At 38.8% G+C, this 23,695-nt stretch overlaps 2 protein-coding genes across 2 annotated transcripts in view; one reads left to right on the top strand and one right to left on the bottom strand.

The window, feature by feature from the left end:
• LOC144083942 (F-box only protein 40) overlaps nucleotides 1–1,826 on the bottom strand; it is a 36,753-nt gene extending 34,927 nt beyond the window's left edge. The window contains exon 1 of the mRNA XM_077612151.1: nucleotides 1,646–1,826. The gene's annotated coding sequence lies outside the window, so the exon portion shown is untranslated. The remainder of the gene's footprint in view (nucleotides 1–1,645) is intronic.
• An 895-nt stretch (nucleotides 1,827–2,721) lies between these two features.
• Nucleotides 2,722–23,695, top strand: part of cntn5 (contactin 5) — a 72,693-nt gene continuing 51,719 nt past the window's right edge. The window contains exons 1-2 of the mRNA XM_077611760.1: nucleotides 2,722–3,078; nucleotides 21,576–21,694. Of these exons, the coding sequence (XP_077467886.1) occupies nucleotides 21,640–21,694 (55 nt within the window). The 5' untranslated portion in view covers nucleotides 2,722–3,078; nucleotides 21,576–21,639. The remainder of the gene's footprint in view (nucleotides 3,079–21,575; nucleotides 21,695–23,695) is intronic.

Consider the following 23,695-nt stretch of genomic DNA (forward strand, 5'->3'; position numbering starts at 1 on the left):
TGGTGCGTTTCTCCAGCGCACATACAATCATTCCCCTGATACGATATCAGCGTTGACAACCAATACTGAAAAAAGGGCCCCCAATTATCACTTCTACAAAGATGGCATCTAGCAGCTGATAACAACAAAGGACTGAAATTGATTATTTGTGCAATAGGAAGCGCATTCAGTCATGGCCACTGTTTAATTAATGATGGCAGACAAAGATAGACCGTTAGCTCCATAATGTCAGTCAAACACTCAGGCAATGAGAGCTTGTTAAGTGATACCAACACCAAACAGGGGGGAATAGATCTATATGCGCCAGTCTGGATTTCAAGCGTTAATGACCAGCAAAGAGAGGTCAGAGTGGCATTGGAACTTTAGGACGTACCGCAAGAACGTAAACAGATAAAATGTATAAACACAAAAAAACGGGGAGAGTTATGTTTACATAATTATTTGAGGGAATTCATTTTTGATAAGATTCTCACAGTTAAAACAGCACTGAGGAAAACTATGTTCACATGTCTTGTGACGAAGAGAATTGACATTGGACACCCAGTTTGTAGCACCAATAACAGAACACTGAGGTTACAAAGAATAAATATAACAATACCACAAATAAAATGTAATACACGCATGTAGTATGGATTTTTAGGATCTGGTCAAAATGTTTTACAAACATTTCATGAAATTATGTCTCTTGAGAGAAGCATGGCTGATGCATTTAAGGTCTTGTTGGAATTATAATATTTACTTAGTGGATTAAACACACACATACACAAGCAATGGTATAGTAGCGAATATCTCTAACACCTCTGACAGCAATAAATGGTCCTAATACTATAAACTGTTTAAAAAAGCAGCATAATCTGTCATCATATTAGCATATTCTAATCCAAAATGGATTTCCTGACAAGTGTACATTCAATCCATTTATACCTATATAATCTTGTGCTTAAACCACTTGACACACTACAATAAGTACAGAACATTGTATGGCATTAATACTAACAGAAACATTCCTCTGATTTCTCCTTTATGAAATAATTCCCAAGAGTTTGTTTAGCTCATTGCCTTCCATTGACAAATGGAGCCATGGAATTCATTTAAACTGGGAGATCTAGCTATGAATGCATATCTTTGAATTCCATTCATGGATGTCAGCGGCAAACAAAGAATAAATATTCCACAAGCAAAAATAATGACGATTGTTTATTCCTGGTGATCTTGTTCAAGTAATGTTGAATTATTCCTGCTGAAAGGGAACACTTGAGATTCACAATTTAAAAAGTGTAAGATCATTTTAAAAGGTATCATGTCTGATGATTAAAAATATTAATACAAAAATACTACAAATCCATTCTAGTCCATAGAAGGGAGAATAATAAGAGTTGCCTCTCTTAAGAGGTTGAATTACTTGAAAAATGGAGCTTGCCATGTTCTGACTTACTGAGAAATAAAATTGTTTTTTGCGTGATGCCTGCAGAGTATATTTGAAGGTCGGAGCATGTGTGGCGCTGCAATGATTCATTTTTAATGGAATAATGTGACACATTTGACCTTTAAAAAAAACGCTACACGTGCAGATTTTATTTTTACATCAAACAATAGATTACGTGCATGTGTAGTAAACTTCAGAAGTCATGATTGAGACACATACCTGAGTTCCTAGGTAACTAGGACGATGTTCTGCCAGATCCGATTAAAGGTATTTTATAAGAGTAACATATGTATGCTTTTATGGCACTTTTCAACACATCAAGTGATTCTTAAAACGTTTTAAATACAAAACTTGGTTATCACAGAACTAAACACGTGTGGCAAACGCTATACATTACCGGAAGTTGTATGACAAACAGTTTGGCGGAATCACAAATTAATGGAACCAAATTTGATGTGTATTGCATCAGTCCCCAAATCCGTACGCAGATGCTTATGAAAACACCGTAGAAATAAAGTTGAAACATATAAAATAAAACATTTATTTCGATACACATCGTACAACGTTGGTATTGCTACGTTGAGTCTAATAGTGCAGGAAAATGTACGAATCACTTGAGCCTGTAAAAAAAAGGCCGTAAAAGATGACATTTCCAACATGAAAACGTGCTAGTTTACAGAATATGCAAACGATCGAATCGAAAAATGTGCAACTGACACGAGGTGCGTGAGGAAAATAACAAGTGTACGCACTTTTAGTGCTGAATGCAAAGCATATTTTGATGTTTAGTGTGCATGTTTCTGGTTAACATTTCAAAATAAAAGCGTCATTTTCAACATGAATCCGAATTTACTATATTCAGTTAGTTTATTTCATATTCGACACCCTGACAGCTTTCAGATGACGACAATTAAGAAAAATGTCATTCCCCAACAAATACAGAAATAAATACAAATCTTCAAATTTGCTAAAAGTATAAGTGTAAACTTTTAATGGGCTAAAGAGCAAACATGACGTCATGTTTCCCATATATTTCATATTCTACACTCATCAAGATTTCAAATGACATGTTATGCATTGTAATGAAAAAATAACTCATTGGTATATTTTATTTAGGAATAACCACCTATTACATTGAAATCGGTGGCTTAATATTGTCACTACTTTAGTGGTTAAATTGGTTCAATGTTTTTACGGGAAGAATAATATCGCCTACTAAAAATTTGATCTCATTGCTAGTGATGTGACGGGAATCAGGCTGCCTGCCACTCCTCATCTTCCCTTGCCGGGAGGAGGACCACCGTACTCCCACCCTCCGCCCTCCTTTTTTTTCATCTCTTTCTTGACTGCCGGGATGCAGTCCTGCAGAGGGACTCCAGCGGGCTGCACCGTTGAGGTTGACGGCCGTGCCGACTTGAAGCGAACCACTTAAAAGGGACCCAAAGTGGACGACAGCTCGTTTACTTCCCATTATCGCGCCCTTCTTCTTCAATTATGGATGTTCAAGCCCGTTGAGTGCCTTCTCGGAGTTGTCTGGAGGTTTCCTGGACGCTCCGAAGGTAGCGGCAGCAGCGACGGCGGCAGCCCGCTCGAGGAGGCGACGATCCCGGCGTGGAGAGGCGAAGCGGACCGTGCGTGCCGCTGCTTTCCTGGTGCGTAAAAACAACATTCTTGTCGCTACTATGCTGCAAAGGGGACGGTTGTTTTTGCTTTAAAAATGTGGATAACTAATGCATTGTTGGTTGCATAATTACACTGATGCTTCCAATTATTGTGGCTTTTGATCTGCTGCTGATGATTAGAGTTAATTAAACTTACTCGTTAAGGAAAGAATGATGGAGATGTGACATGTTGCACGGATGCAAAGTATATTATTCTATTCCAGCTTTCTCATGAAAGAACTGCACACGATGAAGAAATGGAGCTTTGAAGTGAAATTATTCAAGGTGAATTTACTTAATAGCTATGCCATGGTTGGTTAAAAATGTGTTTTCTGCACATTTTTCCCCAAATTCCATTCTATTGCTTCTTTGGCCTTGACTTTGCAGAGTATGACTTGTGTTCCTGAAATGCACATCCTTTTAATGCTGTCATCAGATGCATTTAGTAGTTATTTTATAGGCTCCAATGGATTAAATGCCCTTTTCTAAAGCAAAAGTATCATTTTATGCCTTGACATTTTTGTTATTATCATTTCAAGTGTTCGCCATGCCAGCCATCTCTCAGTCAAGAGGTGGTAGCTATTATAAAAAGTCGATCAATACTCTAAAAAAGAACTGTGTGAGTGAGTGTGCTTGTGTGTGCAATGGCAGGAAATTATCCTGCTGTTATACTGCTGTGTGGCTTTTCTTCATGTATTATGCAGCTCCATTCAAAAACGTTTAACAAGTGCCAGCCCAAAAATTTGAATAAAAAATTCAAGACTCCAGAAGGCTTCACGTCAAGCGAGCTTGTCCCAAACATTGATTGCAATTAGAATTAAGGCAAAAGGTCTAATTGACTCAAGAGCATTGTAAGATGGTGAAGCAGACTCAGTATTTGCTATTATTTTCTTCCATTTGGAATGTCCAGATAGATTGGACGCCCATGTGTGTGCTTTATATGTCACATATTTTGACGTGGGTCCTCAGCCTAATTGAAAATGACAAAACGTTGCCATGTAAGAAAAACCACTGCGCGAGAGATTGGACAGAAGGGTCGAGGCAAGAACTGCCTCGCTGAGACAATGGCACCCATGGGTGTCTGCTTGTCATTGACAAATGTGAGCAGAAATGGACATAAAAGTCTCCCGACCCAACAACCCAACACGTCCCTTAAGCTTGTAGTCGGCTTAGATGATGACTGCTCTGTGATAAATTGTCACTCTAAGGAGAGAACTTTTTACGACGAGCACTACCTTGAAGAAACTCTAATTGTCACCCTTGTGGCTAATTTTAGAACAGTCTACCATCGTAGTATTACTGTATTTTCCGCACTATAAGGTGCAAATAAAATTTTCAATAATACATTTCTCAAAATAATAATCCAATCGGCTTTATATATCGATCAATATTAGTTAATCATTGTTTGAAATTCCTTCCAGCACAGCTCTATCTAGTTCATGTATTACACAACTCCATCTAGTTGATGTATAACCCAATCCCCTATTACTGCTACTATTACTACCGCTACCACTACTACTGCTACTCCTACTGCCAACACTGCTACTCCTGCTACTACTACTACAACAACAACTACTACTACTACAACCACCACTATTGCCATTAATAATATACTACTGCGCCTTATAATCCTGTGCGCCTTCTATATGAAACATATTTTTATTCATTCATTGAAGGTGGGCTTTGTAGTACGGAAAATACTCAAAAATGAGGTAAAGAATTACTACCTAAAAATTTTAAATGAATGAATCAGATTAAGTATTGTACATTTTATGGAGTTTGAATAGTAATCCTGTGTAAAAATGGTCTTGAACAATGATTCAATTTACTTGATGGGGTGCGGTCAGCGTGGGATCGATTTCTGCTCAGTGGTGCTGTGATGGTGTGCCCAACGACTGACTGGCGACCAGTCTAGGGTGTTGTCCGCCTTTCGTCCAAATTTAGCTGGGATAAGCTCCATGCCTACTATTATCAATACTGTCTTTAAAGGTTGACTACAATTGCACTGCAAAAGTAATGATAACATACCTGAAAAAAATATTAAAAACCCTTCTTCTTAAAAATAGTCAACATTTTAACGACTGCGGTTTGACAAGAAAATTTAGAGCCAATTTTGAATTGACTTAGGACTTCCTCACAATCCTTAAAAAAATCTGGCCCCCGAAACGTTAAAACTCTTCTTCTGTAAAGCGACCACAATGCAACTAATTTTTACGCATAGAAGTAGGAAATTTGACTTGTAAAATGGGTGATTAATAAAAAAAATCTTCAAATATAAAATGAAGTATTCTCCAAAAAATGTTAGCATTGACACTTCATTGTTGGTTGCTGCTGTTCCAATTATTATTATTATTACGTGATCCTTTTGTGAGTGACTGAGTGGCAGACATGCCCTCCAGAAATAATCTGACATGGTAATTGGTACGATTGCTTAGACCTTCACTATCCTCCCCCACATGTCACTTTCACCACGAACTCCGATTCAAACAGGCAATCCAATATAAAATGCTGGCTGTCGACTCACAGAAATGTACAAATATATTAGAGCAGAGGTGGGAGGAAGTCAGGTATCAAGAATTTGGACTTTCAAGCTTGAAAGGTAGACGTTTCAATGAAAGGCAACGAAATGAACTCATTGACTGCGAGGGATCGATGCCATTGGAATGGTTGTCTGAAGAAAAAGGATCAGTGGCTCACCGGCAACTAAATGACTTAACTTCTTTGATTTGATCTGATTTTATTGAAGCTTAAAGACATTGAGCTAAAAAGACTTCCAATTTTTTTAAATACTTTAAACCAAAACCATTGAATAATTGTCAGCAAATCAAACAATCTTTACACTCTGAGCCTTTAATCGTCCTTAGGAATTCAATTACTACAAAATTTCATATATAGTTATCATATTTAACAAGGGAAAAAATAATCACATAGCTCAAAATTGATTTTGTTTGGCTCTAAAGGCTTAATAATACATCTTTTCTCCTATTTCATTTATTTATTTTATTTTTTATTAAAAAATGTATATTTGTTACAAATATTTTTGAATTAGAAAGAAGTTAAAAAATAATTTTGGGGTATTCTTTCAAGATGTTTATTTTTTATTTTTTAATTAAAAAGTGAGTGGCAAATCTTAGTAATTCAGACTAATTTAATATTCTCAAACACGGTTAGCTTTTGCTTTGTTTTCGAAAGTTACAAAATATTCCATGTCTTACTTTTCTCACGACACAGCTTTTGGTTTTAATGAAATTTGCAATTTCATGTCAATTACAAGAACACATAAGTGATTTCTGCTGATTACTTGAGAGATTGCAAAATAATCAGCATTCAATCGACTGTCAAAATATCCTGCAGCTGCTCCAAACTACTTCCCCATTTCCAAAACTTCCCGAATAATAACCGCCGATGGCCATTGTTATATTTTTACAAGACGTAGTGGCTTGTCAGAAAAAGCAAGGATCCAGAACAAAATCAAATTAACGGCCAAAACGAAGAAAACATCCCAACTAATCGGGCCGCGTGTTCCATCAGTTTATGTTAACATTACTGAGTTTCCAGTGACTCACCATAGAACAAATTACAGTAGACGCATCACTTACTCAAGGCTGTGCACCACAATCAGACTGGGCTCAACAATTGAACAGATCACTTTGAATCATTTATTCATTTTTAACCGCCGCCTGGGATGTCATCATGCCTGAAAACTCACTACCAAGGGTCAATTATTAGCGCAAAACTCCTTATTGTGATCAGTCTAAATATGTGCAGCATAGAAATGTATATTGCCTCATGTGTGGCGATGCGATTCACAGGTCACAATTCGATTCCGATGCAACCTGTTACCACACCTAGCGGCAATTATTGCGATTTTTGTATCTCACTTTCTGGAACAAAAATAATCAAAATGGTAGGCTTATGTCATTTTTTCTGAAAGCTCATTCAGCACTAAAGTAAACGTTTGAACAGCATCTGGCCTTCAACATTTTCTCAGCTTTTAGTGCTAATCTGCTTTAGTGCAAACTAGCTTTAGTTTATTTATTGATTATTTATGTGTGCACTTCATGGTGAAGCTTTTAATCTTATACTTGTATAAAGACAATAAAGGTATTCAATTTAATTCAATTATCAATCCGTGTTTAGCATTCGCTTTAAAAGTATCTGGCTCGTTCATTCAGCCTTGTGAATGGGCATAATGTCTAGATCACATGTGTCAAAGTGGCGGCCCGGGGGCCAAATCTGGCCCGCCGCATCATTTTGTGTGGCCCGGGAAAGTAAATCATGAGTGCCGAATTTCTGTTTTTGGATCAAATTAAAATGAAGAGTATAGATGTATATTAAATTTCCTGATTTTCACCCTTTTAAATCAATAATTGTAATTTTTTTATCCATTTTTTTCTGTGTTTTAGTTCAAAAATCATTTTGTAAAATCTAAAAATATATAAATAAAGCTAAAATAAACATTGTTTTAGATCTATAAAATAAATATTCAGGGCTTTTAATCCAGTTCTTTTAATCCATTTATAAAAAATAAGTATATTATAATAAATATATCTAAAATGGTCCGGCCCACATGAACTCAAGTTGACGCTAAAGCAGCCCGCGAACCAACCCGAGTCTGACACCCCCGGTCTAGACCCTGACTGTAACCCAACCAACAATTTGTCAGTATGATTTCAATGAAAAAAAGCATCGTCTTATATTCAGGCCAATACGGTTTATATGGAATACCCATGGTACAGTGCCTTGCTATGGCTGCAAAGTTGAGCTGAGAGTTGATTCAAATCAAGTTAGCCTCATGACCTCCTTGTAATCTCCCGTTATCTCTTTTTTTGCTTTTGCAAATTCCTCTACCCGTAAAATATATTCTCGTCTTTCCACAGCAGAAGCAATTAACACTAGCTACATTGCATCTGAAAAGTCATCCGTCGGCACAACGTGCAACCTTACTCTTGATGCTTTTAGTCAGTTCTTAATTTATCCGTTGACCTGCGACGACAGTCGGAGGGTGTGCCGATGTGTTAGGAAGACTTATTACATTTAATTAAGACGCTCTTTCATCAGCTTCTCTTTGCACCATCTTTAATGTGTGAACTCACGTATCGATTCAACTACAAAAACAGCTGCACGAATCCTTTGTTGCTGCGGCAATGAGCCGAAGGTTGCTTTTTGAATTAGCAGCCTCAACGTTGTGTTTAAATTCATTTTAACTACCGAAGCTCACAATGTAGCAGTAATGGATGGTTGCTTCTATGGTATGGATCTAATTATGATTGCTAGATTAAGTGGGTACATTTTTTTTTACAGTGAGTAGTCATTCAACCATTTATTGCATTTAGTACAAATGTTATCGATTTACTATTTGTTTGTTTTTTTCAACTCGACTTGATATTCAATGGCATTTCTTACACAAATAATGAAAAATCGAATGTTTCTCTTGAACTTGTTCTGTGGCATTGACAATGATAGATGTCCAATCATGACGCTCCTTAAAAAAATCAGAATAAATAATGTCTTTGGATAAGTTAATCACTATTAGAGGTCCTATCCAATTGAACTGGGAGGGCTGCAAATGTATTGGACGTCGAACACCATCAATGGGAGACAATGACAAAACACTTAAATATCCTCTATTAATATCACGATCAAATTAAATATCTAAAATACAAACTTCATTTGTTTTTTCTTCTTTTTTTCTTTTCATGTCATGGCAGTTTGGGCGCACGATTCAAATATTGTAGTATCTTATAAAAATGGCATGTTGACAAAAATAAAAATCTGTTTGTAATTTAGAATTATTGATATATTTTTGGCGTGCGGAAGACAGATTAAAAAGATCAAGGTGTTTTTTTGGAGGAGTCGGGGTCTAAAGTCCAAATCTGCTGCCTTGCTGATAGTCCAGAAGCAAAAGATTAGCACGAATCAACCAGATATGCTTTTTGACATTTGAAAGTGCAAAAAAAGCGATTCCTTGATGTGGCAAACAATGGGGTGTGTGGGATTGAGATAACGAGAAGGAAATAAAGCTCGGGTATTCATGGATGACTTACGAGTATCATCCATAAACTTTAGCTGAACTCTTCACTACACTTTTTTTTTTTCGCTGCACGTTCCCATTGGCTGCCTGCTTTGAGGGACAGGTGGGCCATATTTTTTGTTTGTCTGTTTATGGGTGGTTGACAACCTTGTCTGGGAGGTTTTGTATGGGTTTATGCGCTCAGCTGTTATGTCGACATCCTTGCTGCTATTGGCAGGTTCATTATGTATTAGTTTTTTGGAGTAGTACTTTTAATTTATTATAAATGGAAAATAGAATAAATCCAGTTTTCGTTGATGAATAGTTCAAATGTATTTTTTTTTGGTCTGTAGAAATGCAAAGGTTTTATTCTAGTTAATAAAAAAAACACTCCTAATTATGGTTTTAAACTCCTAGACAAAGCCTTAAATTAAAAAAATCAAAACTGGATCATTTACTAAATTGCTTTTTCAATCTATATGCCCAAAAGTTTTAAAGCCTTTCTTATATACCATATCCTTTCCTAAAAAAACAGTAGTTTTAGGTCAATGGGAATTTTCAATTTATTTCCCACTCACTTTTAAGAACTTTTATGCATAATTTGACCTTTTTGGCAAGCGATTTCTCTGTCATCTTTAAAACAAAACAAAGAAAATCTGAATACCTTTGCTGAGATGTGGCTTGACTGAATTTGAAAGTCCAATAACTGCTTGTTGAAGGAATAGCTAGCAAGAATGTGGAATAAAAATGAGGGGAGCTTTAAGGTCGCGATTTCAGAAGCCCGTAAAATATATAACCTGACCGGCTGATGCCACGCAAATCTTTACCGCCACACTTACACAAATCAAATAGAATTTCTTGCGAGCACATCCAACTGGAGAATGGATCATTTATTTGGACGGCTTTACTGTACAGATGTTCATCAAGAAGAAACATGTCACACATTTAAATGCATCTTCCTTCAACATGTCAGTTCTTCATGTACAGCTTCCAGCTGCTTGCACGCCGTAGGGACGTCGTTACAGTATCTGTCTTCCTTCCTCCAGCGTCAAACTGACTTGAAGAATCTCGCGCGAGGGCATTTAAAGTCCATCCCGGCTTTCTCGTGCATTAGAAACTGCCGCCACGGCGAATAATAACATCTTTTTGTTTATAATTCCTGTCCAAATTGATGGCCCCGACTCGCTGTCCTCAGCTCACTTCCTGCGGCGTCTCACCCTCTGACAGCCACTGGATTTATTCCACCCGAGCGGGCCCGGGAACATAATTCCTTGAATGTATTTCTTCTACGCAATAGCAGACCCCCGGTTAAGGCATGGGTGATTTAATAACACAACGCACGCGCACCAGCTCAGTGTCATTCCGCTGACAATGAACCGTGTTCTCGGTGTGAACGTGAGCCATAAAAGTACATATATTTTACAAGATGCAAATGTGATACAACTTGCCCTTCATAAATTACAGCGTCGCGAAGCTTCATTCGGAATGGAAATGAGACGCCTGCCAAGAGGTGATGGGCTAGAAATAACATCTCTCATCTCATTTTTTGAACCGCTTTATCCTCACTTGGGGTGCTGGAGCCTATTCCAGCTGACTCCGGGCTAGAGGTGGGGGACACCCTGAATCGGTCGTGACCAGACGTTTGGTCCCCGGACGTTTGGTCCCCGGACGTTTGGTCCCCGGACGTTTGGTCCCCGGACGTTTGGTCCCCGGACGTTTGGTCCCCGGACGTTTGGTCCCCGGACGTTTGGTCCCCGGACGTTTGGTCCCCGGACGTTTGGTCCCCGGACGTTTGGTCCCCGGACGTTTGGTCCCCGGACGTTTGGTCCCCGGACGTTTGGTCCCCGGACGTTTGGTCCCCGGACGTTTGGTCCCCGGACGTTTGGTCCCCGGACGTTTGGTCCCCGGACGTTTGGTCCCCGGACGTTTGGTCCCCGGACGTTTGGTCCCCGGACGTTTGGTCCCCGGACGTTTGGTCCCCGGACGTTTGGTCCCCGACCAAACGTCTTTCGAGGAAACGTACGAGTACCGAATCGGTGGCCAGCCAATCGCAGGGCACAAGGAGACAAACAACCATTCATGCTCACACTCATACCTTGGGGCAATTTAGAGTGTCCAATCAGCCTACCATGCATGTCTTTGGAAAGTGGGCAGAAACCGGAGTACCTGGAGAAAATCCATGCAGGCCTGGGGAGAACATGCAAACTCCACACAGGTGGACCGAGCTGGATTTAAACCCAGGTCCACCACCGTGAGGCCGACGGACTAACCACCCACGTGCCGGGCCGCCCTTTATAAATAACATTTAAAAAACAAACACTTCTTAATGTGTTGGATCATCAATAATAATAATATTGCATTAAGCAATTAGTCAATTACTCATACAGTTAATGTAAATGAGGTTGGTACATTTCCCACTAATATATCACTCACTAAATTGTGTTATTGGGACGATTAACCCCATTTTTTTTGTTTAAAACAAATATGTGGGGAAGAGGAATTGGAGAGAAATAATTTTATTCAAGGCAGAAATTGTGCTCTGGAAGTCGAAGATAGAAATATGAGTTCAAAGTTTTAAATAGCATTTACCTAAATAGAATTATAAATGTATTCCATGTGTTTTCTTATTGTGACCTTTAAAATGTAAGGGGCTGCACCAAATTTTCTTGCATATACATTATATCAGAAATTGTATATTTGATTTATTGCTGAGCCCTACATTGATATTTAGTGAATGGTGATAGACCACTAATAATAAAAGTGCTTGTTTTGTATTTTGAGTTTATACGGCACCCCTTGTTGATACTAATTCTAAGTTGTAAGATAAGAAGAAAAACAAACAGACAGTCTAAATTCTTGCATTCTTTTTGAACACAACTCTCATGAGGTTCTTTTTGAAGTTTTATTAGATTTTTTTAGGAACTCGTTCTCTAATATTTATTTATGCATTAAACATTTAAGTGAAGATTATTTTCATAAAGTGCATACTAGACAATATCTGACTTGAACAAATGTTCGTCATGTTGAAGTGTTTTTCTCTCGAGGCTGGGCTCCCAGTCACTGTCAAACATGATTGCCCTAATTCAAGAACTAGGGGGAAATTAATACACCATCAAATCTTGAAGCGGAATTTCACGAGCTCCATTTCCCTTTCGATCATTTTCATTTTTTTACTTGCACAGAAAAATCAAATTGACTGACACAAGCTCCCGGTCAGCCTCGAGTGTAAAATGTCTCTGGCGCTCTCTGAAGTGCCCTTGGGAGAAAAATGCTGGTGCTGGCCTACAAATAAAATGACGTTTAATTATATCAATATATCATTGACACACCCGTGTGCTGTTTGACAGCATGGAAATGCGTTGGGGAATAAGTGTCACGGTTAATAGTTTCAGAGCATCTGACCAGCCCGTCCTGGGCTGCTTTTCTTTTTCTAACCATTTTTACTTGCAACAGCAAAGCGCACCAGGGAGTAGTTTAAGTCACATAGGTGCAAGCCATGAATAAGTCTCAAGTTTAACCTTCAAGTTTCAAACATCTAACTTTTTGTGGAAAAAATTCAGCCAAGTTGAGTTAAACAGACTTTTGAAATGGATTTTGTTCATTTTTTGGAAAGTTGGCAACACCAACATGGTTGCTTGGCGTAGAGCATGAATTATTTCGGGAAACTCTGTGGGGAGTCAAAATTTTATGGATCCAAGCAACCTAGGGGACTAAAGCGTCCATTTTTTTAGTCAACATTATCAATCGTTGGCTTGTCAAAAGAAGTACAGCATCCAATATCCCAACCTTTCAACTAGGACTGAAGTCACGGACACAACACAACACAAGAACATGGACATGAACATTAAAAAATATAGAGAGCTACACGTAAAACTGCGCAATAATGGGGAACTGTAGAGATGTATTGGAATGTTCCGTTTCATGAGTATGGTATGTGATGTGGTCTACTTTCATATGTAGTGAGAAAAATGCGTATTTTTTTGTATCGTTGTTGATCACAGGCCTAGTGTTGGATGGCATGAGCTGATGTGTAACTGCTAAAAGTTTAGCGTTTAATGTCTTGTAAGTGATTTCTGGTTTAATCATACTCTACAGCAAGGGTGTCAGACTTGGGTTGGTTCGCGGGCCGCTTTAACGTCAACTTGATTTCACGTGGGCCGGACCATTTTAGATATAATATTTAGATTTTGATTTATAAATAGATTAAAAGAACTGGATTAAAAGCCCTGAATATTCAGTTTTTATAGATCTAAAACAATGTTTATTTTAGCTTTTTTTATATAATTTTAGATTTTACAAAATGATTTTTGAACTAATAACACAGAAAAAAATGATTAAAAAATTACAATTATTGATTAAAAAGGAGGGAAATCAGGAAATTTAATATACATCTACACTCTTCATTTTAATTTGATCCTAAAACAGAAATTCGGCACTCATGATTTACTTTCCCGGGCCACACAAAATGATGCGGCGGGCCAGATTTGGCCCCCGGGCCGCCACTTTGACACATGTGCTCTACAGTGTCATTTGCTTTCCCGTTGTTATTCCGTGCCTCTGAAAGCAGTTCACGCTGCTGCGTCGCCTTTAAACTCCATCACCGACACATTGACGTTTGACGTTCATTCTGGAGTCTTTCTCGTCGGCAACGACGTCTCTTTTATGCATCAGCGGGCGTGCTAACCATCTGACCTGAGGTATCCACATCCAGCAAGGAGCCTTGAGACATAGCCATATTAAGCATAGCTCATTAAATCTCTATTTCCTGCCGGGCCCTTTGTGAGTCTGCTCGACAACCATTTCAACTCAGGGTGTTTCAACGCTGCCCATTTGACATCCACTTGGAGAATGGACACCTGTTGGTTCGTTTGCAAAATCAGCTACCACAAGTGGCTCTCATTTAATGTCAATCGTGCTGGGGCTTTAACAGAGAACCACTTGAAATTGAGGCCAAATGGTTGATTAATTCATTCCAAGGCAGTGATCATGCTTCAGCGTCAATCGCGGTGATTGACACTTGGCAGCCTGAGCATTTTTGGATTAGATTAATTATTTTGAATTGGATTAATCAGACATTTATCTACCAAATTCATTGATTGATCACAAAATTGTTTGAGGGCTTCATCAATCATTAACTCCTTCACTGCTTAACGTCGTGGCTTTTTTGACTGGCCCTCCCAGTCCAAATGGATTGGACGTCTGTTGCCGTCAATTGTAAAAACTGTTAATTTTTAGAGGAATTCTGATTCGTCTGGCAGCATCAATGGCAGCCAATGAGTTAAGTACTTCACCTATGTTTACTGCTAAGTTCAAGACCCAATAAATATTTTGTTCCGTCTCAATTTAAGGTACAAACCAACCAAAAACAAGAGTAGATTCTCATATTTCAATTTACTACTCTTGTGTTTAGCTTTTACTGTTCTTTTGTTCATTCATTAGTGAATTATTTAAGTAGAATTTTCAGGTATCTGCACTTTAGTATTTAGTGACTTCCCACTTGAACTGAGTACATTTCAACATACCTTCGTCAAATTCGTCTCACCACTTTCTTCCTTCACAGATGACAACATGTCAAAAATACTTGAGGATTAGTGTCAACCACAGTTGAAGTTTTGATTGATAGACAGAGATCTTGGTGAAAGAAAAGGACAGCAGTTACATGGAGAAACGAGAAGCTGTGAGCATTAATATCAATATCCCTACTCGATGTATTATTTGATGGTGTCAGCTACACATATTGTACACATGCCTGCACAAAAATCATACTCTAAAATGATCAGCTTCCTCTGAAAAAGCATAAGGTAAATGTGTATTTTACATTTGTGTGGTTTATGAGACATCCCATCACAACTTGACGTTTTCATTGGAGAAAGTCCGTGTGGGCAATAGTATGTAAATCATGTCATTATTGAGTTTGCATGGGTTTTCTCCGGGTACTCTGGTTTCCTCCCACATTCCAAAAACATGCATGGTAGGCTGATTGGACACTCTAAATTGACCCTAGGTATGAGAGATGAGAGAGATGTCATTATTGAAAACAGCAGGTCAATCCAATCTTGCAATTTTTTTTCTGTTGTTATCCAATTCAATTAAATTCATGTCAATAACATTGTTTTGATTCAAACTGCGTAATTGTTTGCATTTCTAACTTCGCTTCCTACCAGGCTTTTCTTTTCCCGTCCTATATCTGCATGAAACCAAACATGAATTTCAATGGGGCCTGCGTGTTTTTAAATCAAAAAGATTCCAGCATCAAATAAAGAAAGTCTTCTTTTTCTTCTTCTCACTCCCGCTGCCTTCAGAGCGTCATTAAGCTAGTCCTATTGGATTGTTAATGGATTCTGGAAAAGGCTGATTACAGCGCCAGTAACGTCTCTTTCATAATAAGGCAAATGTGTTCATATGCGGTGCTCGGCGGATAAAAGCTTCCTGTACTCTGCATTAGTGTGACATGAACGCAATATTTTAGTATTGGCTCATGCAGTTTGCATTGGTAGATGATACAGACGGAACACTTTATGGGTAAAGCTAAACAGCATTAAAGTTTTACTTTGTAGTACCTCTATAATGAACTATACACACTTATGATACTGCATTAATTGCCATCCGTTAACGTTCCTATACCGTATAGTCCCTCTATAAAAATAGTAATATTATAAAATGTCTTGTATATCTCTACATTTTTGCATTATACTTATGGATGATTTTGTTTCAAATGATCTTAACTCATTAACTGCAAGTGATAGCAAGTGATCCTATTTCACTCAAAATGGATTGAATGGCTGCCACCATCTTGTCAGCCAATAAGTTACAGGGGTGTCAAACTCATTTTTTATTGCGGGCCACATGGTAGTTTCGATTACATCCGGAGGGCCGTTATGTCTTCCAACTAGGCTGCCAAAATTAATCGATTAATAAATTGACAGCTTTCTCGATCGTGCTAATCGATAGATCATTTTTGGACATTCAAATAAGTACAAATTTTTGCAATTTATTTAAAATGAGGAAACACAGGAAATAATCTACAATCTTCATTTGAATTTCATCATAAAACAGAAAGTTGGTACTCATCATTTACTTTCTCGGGCCACACAAAATGATGCGGAGGGCCAGATTTGGCCCCCGGGCCACTACTTTGACACATGAGTTAATACCTAAAAATGTAAACCAACACAAAAAATACATAAATAAAAAAAATACCCGATTCCAATCCTCTGAAAATACAATTTCCATGTATTCCGATCCAATTTTTGATCGGGGCATTCCCTATTTTGGGTAGCAGTGTAGTACCAGTATTTGATCCTGTATTAGTAGCACTAATCCCTTTGCATTGGATCTTGTTAAGCAATGCTGTGACAGGTGTTCAGCGAACTGGTACTCTGTATACACCGTACTGCATATTCATGGGCATTCATCAAAGGACAAGCTGCCTTATATCATTATCATGTAAGCATAGTATAGCTTGGAGGCCAATGTTCTGACTGAAAGCATGCACTCTAAATGTTACAAAATGGACACATCAGCATATCTGATTTGACTGCCTCCCTTTTTTTTAACATCATCTGACATGGTGAAGAAAAACAGCATCAATACATGTTATGCCATGGTTAGGCGATTTTATTTCCTATCAACAGCTAGGTGCTTTTTACATTTTAAGGAAAAATAGAATAGTGTTGTGGTACGTCTCGTCTACATGATTTGTTGGAGGACACTTTACCGTAGCGCCACAATACTTCACCGGTAATGGCAACCTGTCACATATGGAATTGCAGCTTCATGGGCAAATTGCAGCTCTTGCCATCCGAATATTCTTTCCCTTAGAGAACGTTTTTCCACATAATGCATATGTGTACTGCGCTCCCACAGGAGGATAAACAGGTGGCTAGCATAAGAGTTACTTACAACAAAACATTGAAAAAAAAAGACGCCTCCCTTCGCACTTAAGTGGTTTTTCCTGAGAGATCTGACAGCACCTTGAATTTCACAAAAGAGCTGAAAAGGAGGCTCATCTGCTCTTATCCTTCTTTTGCCTTTTTTCTTTTCTTACCTTAAAAGCATAATCAAAGTATTTCTGTGTAAAACGGACAACAGGAGTTCATTTGTCGACCCCTGGATTTGTATAACTTTTCTCACAGGGTATTTTAAAAGCCAAAATAAAAACATTCGAAAACATGTTATTTTTCATCGATTTCTGGACACAAATGCTATCAGGGTAGTGATTGTGATAATATTTGCTATAATGCAGTTAGGAATATCACAAGTCTAAACTAGAAAGTATCTTAAATTCTTGTTATTTTGGACCCATCTAAATAATGGTTTGCTATGTATTGCTCAATTTTTAGAATTGTTGATTTATTCTTTCAAATCTTGTTATATTTCTTCTGCTTTCCAAATATTGCTATGCACTTTTGCTGGCTTTGGAAATTGTCATCATGCCTCACCCACGCTCAAATCGATTGTCATTCTTCAACCTCAAGGGTCCATCGCGTTACATCTTCACCTACATGAGGACCTTTGGAGGCACTCGATCTAGCGCCCAGCATGCCACGCGCGTAATCCTGGGGTGTCATGGCAGAGACGATAATTGCCTATGCCGTGCTCCCCTTTGGTAATTGTCTTTTGATTGAGGTCAGCGGGACAATTAAAAGCATCAAGGGGTGAAAAAGAGGCGGCGAGGGAGCCAAGACAGCCGACGTTAGCGACAGGGATGAGCGCCGGGGATAATGGAGCACTGAAATGTCATCTTAATGATCATATGGACTTTACTTTATTTTTTTTTTAATATAGTCGCACTCCTCCACCTTCGGAAGTCTGCAAAAACAGAATATCGCTCGCCTGACATAGCTTTGCATAATCGGCAGCACAGACAATCCCAGAGATGGTAAATTATTCCGCGTGAGGGACTTTTCATCTTTTACAACAAATTCTAAGGAGTCTTCACATTCAGAGTAGGTGTGAATCTAATGCATTTTACAAAAGTGTTTTTGAATTGCAGATTACATTTCATGCTATGCGGCCGTGGTTAGCGTGTCGGCTATACAGTTCTGAGATCGAGGGTTTGATCCCTTGTGGCAGCATATTGTCATGTTTTGTTGGGGTTTACTGGGTGGGTGTTTTTTCCTTGTGTCCAATCCAAGTGATTGTATATGAGTTTTATCTGCTGTGTCCTTTCTGGCTCTCCTTCCCTTGTGTGACCGGTACACGGTCGATTGGTCGCCGGTCTTTTGGTCGCCCGGAAGGTTATTGATAATTACCATTTAAATCGTTGCTCAAATTCCCTAAATGCAAACTGCGAATTACTATTTAGTCATACTTAATGCCCTAGTAATTATTAGGCTAAAGAAAAGCTCCAAATTTCCCGGACTTGTATTGTTTTTTGTTGGAGAACTTGTTAAGACCCTGACTGACATCGCTTCTTAAAGGGACAACGCATGTACATACAAACTCTTATACACTCACATGTCGGCTCAGTGAAACTGCTCATAGCCATTGTTGGCTTTTATTGATGGTCTTTTGGTCGCCGGTCTTTTAGTCGCCCGTTGTCGCGGTCCGGGCGACCAAAAGACCGGCGACCAATTGACCGAACACGGTGTGACCCAGGTGTTCGTTGTTGTCATCAACCCCTGTCTGTCTATTTAAACCCCGTGTTTGTGTGCGTCGGCGTGGAAGTGTTTTTCTGTCTACGTTATGTTTGCCTTTCACAGTTTTTATTATTTGTGTGGTTTTTTTTAGTTATATTTACCATTAAAATCTTAAGTTGTGCACCAGCACTTCCCTCTCGTATACCTGTTTCCTAATCCTGGGTTACGCTCCGCTCCACAGCTGAGGCGATCATAACACATATAGAGTAGGAGTGTCTAACTCAGTTTGGTTGGCGGACCAACTAGATCTCATGTGGGAAGGACCATTTTTATTTTTTTACAAAACAACAACAACATTGTTGTCAGAATGGGGTTGCCATTTCTCACATTTCACCATATCACATCGAATGTGAGCAGGCGGGATTATGACTCATCGCAATGGCACAGCGGCCCATTATTCGGATCATTGTGCTCGCTTATGAAGTCGCACTTGCTCCGTTTTCCTTGTTTTCTGCCCTGACTCTTCTTTTTTTTCTAAACAGTTCAGTGGTTTCAAACAGGGGAAGATGAATATGAAAAATGTCCATTTAAAAAAACTAATGGGAATCTTCTTTTCAACATTTGCGCTGATTCCGCATCATAGATAATTGTGTATGGAATGACAGCATCTTTTTATTCCTGTGCAGTAGGCACGGGTCCCCGCCAAAGTCAAAGAGGCTCGCCGGCACACTAACTAGTCTAACAGTTGTCAGCTTGGCTGTGATTTATTACACAGGCAGCGACCGTCACTGATTCGGCCTTCGCCCTTTTCCCTCCTGTTCTTTGGGACATGACGGGATGAAACGAAGAGCTTTTTTCTGCATGAACGAACCACTGAGCAACGGAAAGAAGAGATTAGGTGTCGCCTGAATATGTAGGCGAATGCGTTTTTAAGGTTACGGGGGACCTCATTCAAAACCCGACGAAAAGTAGAGCAGTTAGGGTGTCATTTAAATAATTTTTTGGTAGCCACTAGGGGTTTGTAATGGATAATATCTGGCAATACGATTCGTATCACGATTTGCAGGTTCGAATCGATCCCGATTAATCCAGATGCTACTCTTTAAGACGTTTAAATATAAGAGAATTTTTGCGAATTCAAAAAGAAGATTTGGACACATTTTATAAAGGATCTATTATTTATCATAAAACAAAGACCAACACAGACGTCAGGCTGTTTTATCACATGCGTCTTAGAATTTTCCATTTAAAGGAGAATTTCTTGTGATCACTTCAGTGTTCAACTGTTTCATTTGGAATGTTTACTTGATCTGTTCTCGTTAGTTTTACATTTTGCAATTTGATTCCTTACCAAGCACGCTATCATTAATCCTCAACTTGAAACCATTTTATTTATAACCTATTTTGTTTACCGTTACGTCTACGGCCAAGAGGAATTCATCCAGTAGGCACGGTTAACTAAAATATTCCAAATAATTCAAGGGATACTATCGCTGTCTGCGTGATTACATTCCAAGGCAGAAGTAGAGCAGTGCGTCAGCGAGGGAGGAAAAAAGGAACCATATGAGGCGAGCTCTTGCCTTCCATAAAAGATAAATGCGGGACAACTCAAACTAGATGTTCTTGACATGCTGGCTTTTACCCATGTTGGTATCTTAAGAATCCCAATCACATTATGCGGGAGACAAAACTGGACTGACCAGTGCTGGAGAGAAAGCAGTACACAATACAGGTCGGAAGCAATCATAGATAATTACAGAGTGGGACAGAGATGATTGACGAAAAAGGTCAGCGTTGCTCAGGAAAACACCCCTTCCTGATCTGTCTATGTTGTGATTGCAAAATTGCCATGTTATTTTCGATTCTGTCAAGGGATATTGTGATTTTTGTGTTTTCTTTAGAAAAGGCGAAAGCTATGGTTTTGATAGCTGTTCGTTGATTTAGAAGCGAAATGGTTTCCCTTGCGTTAGCTTTTGGTGTGTTTTATGGGATATGAAAGTTCAGAACCAACACTTGGAGCTGGTATTTTGTTGCTCTAAAAACAGGTGTCAAAGTGGCGGCCCGGGGGCCAAATCTGGCCCACTACATCATTTTGTGCGGCCCGAGAAAGTAAATCATGAGTGCGGACTTTCTGTTTTAGGATCAAATTCAAATGGTTATAGATGTACATTACATTTCCTGATTTTCTCCTTGTTAAAAATTAATCATTGCAATTTTTTAATCCAATTTTTTTTCTTTTGTGTTTTTAGTTCAAAAAGCATTTTGTAAAATCTAAAAAATATATAGATATTTACCGTTTTCCACTTTAATATTGAACATAATTTTTAAAAAAAGTTTCCATTTGAAATGAAAGATGATTAAAAGAAATTTTCCATTATAAAGAAAAAAAGCGCTCAAATAAACCTTGCTTTAGATCTATAAAAACGGAATATTTAGGGCTTTTAATCCAATTAAAAAAAATCTAAATATTAGATCTAAAATGGTTCAGCCCACATGAAATCAAGTTGACGTTAATGCGGCCCGAGAACCAACCTGAGTTTGACACCCCTGCTCTAAAAGGTAAACTTCTGGTGTTTAAAATGGAGGGAACTTTTATTAAATAAATAAAAAAAACATTTGAATGTGTCCTCCCTAGCTCGAAATGTCATATTCTTAAGAAACTCCATTTTTGCTATGGTGCTTCTTTGTTACAAACATGTTTTATATCTGCGCTAGGTGTGATGGCATTTCAAGTGAAGCACAACATTCTCCTACTATATCTTCTTCTGACTCAGATCATTTTCCCTGTGAATAAAACATATATTTGCACATTTCCATATCTTGATATCCTGTCATGCTCAAGCTGCGTTGGGTGTCGTTGACCGACTTGTCGTTTTCCGTGCGTTTGTGTCCAGGCGCAGCTTTAATGAAGAAGCGGAGCTGCTGACCTTTTCGCTGAAGGGTCCCGTCTCAACAAGTATGGGGTCACCATGGAAACCATTCCTCTTCCTGTCTGTGATCAGTGGCCTTTCAGGTAAGGGAAAGCCTGGCTTTCGTCTTGCCCAATAATCTCGTTTGAGATGAGGAGTGCTGCATGTTGACGTTTTTAGGCTCGCAGAATCTCAGGAGATGACATGTCGTATGCAAATAAGCGGGGGTTGGGGTCTTCCTGTGTGCACTTTTCAGAGCTGAGGTAGAAATTGCTTATTCCATATTTATTTATTGCATATGAAGAGAAAAAAACGAGTATTTGCCGCTGTGGCTGCAGAGTCACATGTTCATATTATTATTATTTTATAGATATTATACATCTGACTCCACGACAACTTTCTATAGATTACTAATTTATGCTACACCACTTGTGACAAGAAGTGTGACAATGTGGCGAAATGGTGATTAATGATATCACTGTTTCCCAAAAGGTTATCGATATGCTCTCGCCAAAAATCGATACTTACTTTTGAAAAGGTGTCACTGTTTAAAAGAAAATGAATTAGCATTTTTCAATAGAACAGTGTCTGTTCAATCATTGGCTGCCATCGATGGTGCGAGACAACCAATCCACTCTCTCTGTGTTTTGTGGGCATTTACAAGGCACGTCCTGTTCATTTTAGAGCATTTACAGGCCATTTTCTGTTAAGTTGAAGTAACTTTCTTTCCTGTTCAGTGACCCACAATCAACAATGTGATCTGTGTAACCCAAAATCAACATTAAATGACCTAGAAATGTATAAAAAATTAACAGGGAATGACTTAAAATTAACTGTACAAGTGATGAACCCATTAAATTTCACACCAGATGGTGATGAAAAGAGCTTGTTGAGCAAAGTTGACAGTCATGTCGCACTAAATGTGAAAGATCATGTTTCGGTGGTACTGACAGCAATTGATGTCCAATTCATTTGACGAGCAGAATATTTGCCGCTAGCCTTCTCACTGCAAAACAAGTGAAAATCAATTGTAGTGAATTAATAAATGACGTTGCGTTCACACCAAATGAGGTGATGCTCAGTCTGGATTTATTTTTGGGATATTTATTCAATTTCCCAGCCACTTATTTTTACCAGCATCGCGATTCTTTAGTTACTTGCTATTATTTTGCATCGCCCTTCATGTCGTGAAAATTAATGTGAACGCAATGTGTCAGTGACACGTCGTTTGTAGAAGTGTTTCATTAGGGTCACATCGGGGGATTTTGCCATAATTTTGGGGATTGCCAAGAGTGTCAAACAGCGGTGACATGTATTTGCTGGTTGAACACTCCTAATGTTCCGTAGTCTTAATTGTGTGTGTGATAGGTTGTTTGAATCGTTGTGCCCTGCAATTGGCGGTCAACCAATTCAGGGTGTCCTTTGCCAACTGCCCACAGTTGGCTTGGATAGGCTCCAGCATCCTCGCGACCCTTGTGTGGATGAGAACTGAAAATGAATAATTAAATGGCGTATGCTTCACATTGACGCGGATCACATTCATACTACACAGGCGTCGGGAAGATATTATTCACATCTGGCCTGGTTGGATTTTAAAAAATCCCAATTGGACCTTTCAAAAAAAAAATCCCAATTGGACCTTTCAAAAAAAAATCCCAATTGGACCTTTCAAAAAAAAAATCCCAATTGGACCTTTCAAAAAAAAATCCCAATTGGACCTTTCAAAAAAAATCCCAATTGGACCTTTCACTGGGATAGGCTCCAGCGACCATTGTTAAAAAAACTAAAAAAAAAACTGTCCAAATCATACGAGTGAGGAAATCGTATTTAATTTGGAAGTGTGATTTTTTTATTTTTATGTGGGGTCCTTGAAAAAAGGGTTCCTTGTAAGGGCTCCCCAGGCCTAAAAAGTTTGCAAACCCTTTGCCCTCTGAAATGGCAAAGCGGTGTCTTTAGTGCCGAGTTTAGTGCCGACAGCTGTCACAATGACGCCGCGCGTTTCAGCTGGTGACGACGAGCGCCCCCGAGGGTGCGCTTCCGCCTTTTTATGTGCCGCAATTCTCGTGACACGACGGCCGCTATAATGGATTATTGCGGCATTGTTC

Source organism: Stigmatopora argus, chromosome 10 (genome assembly GCF_051989625.1).
Source record: "Stigmatopora argus isolate UIUO_Sarg chromosome 10, RoL_Sarg_1.0, whole genome shotgun sequence".
Taxonomy (NCBI): domain Eukaryota; kingdom Metazoa; phylum Chordata; class Actinopteri; order Syngnathiformes; family Syngnathidae; genus Stigmatopora; species Stigmatopora argus.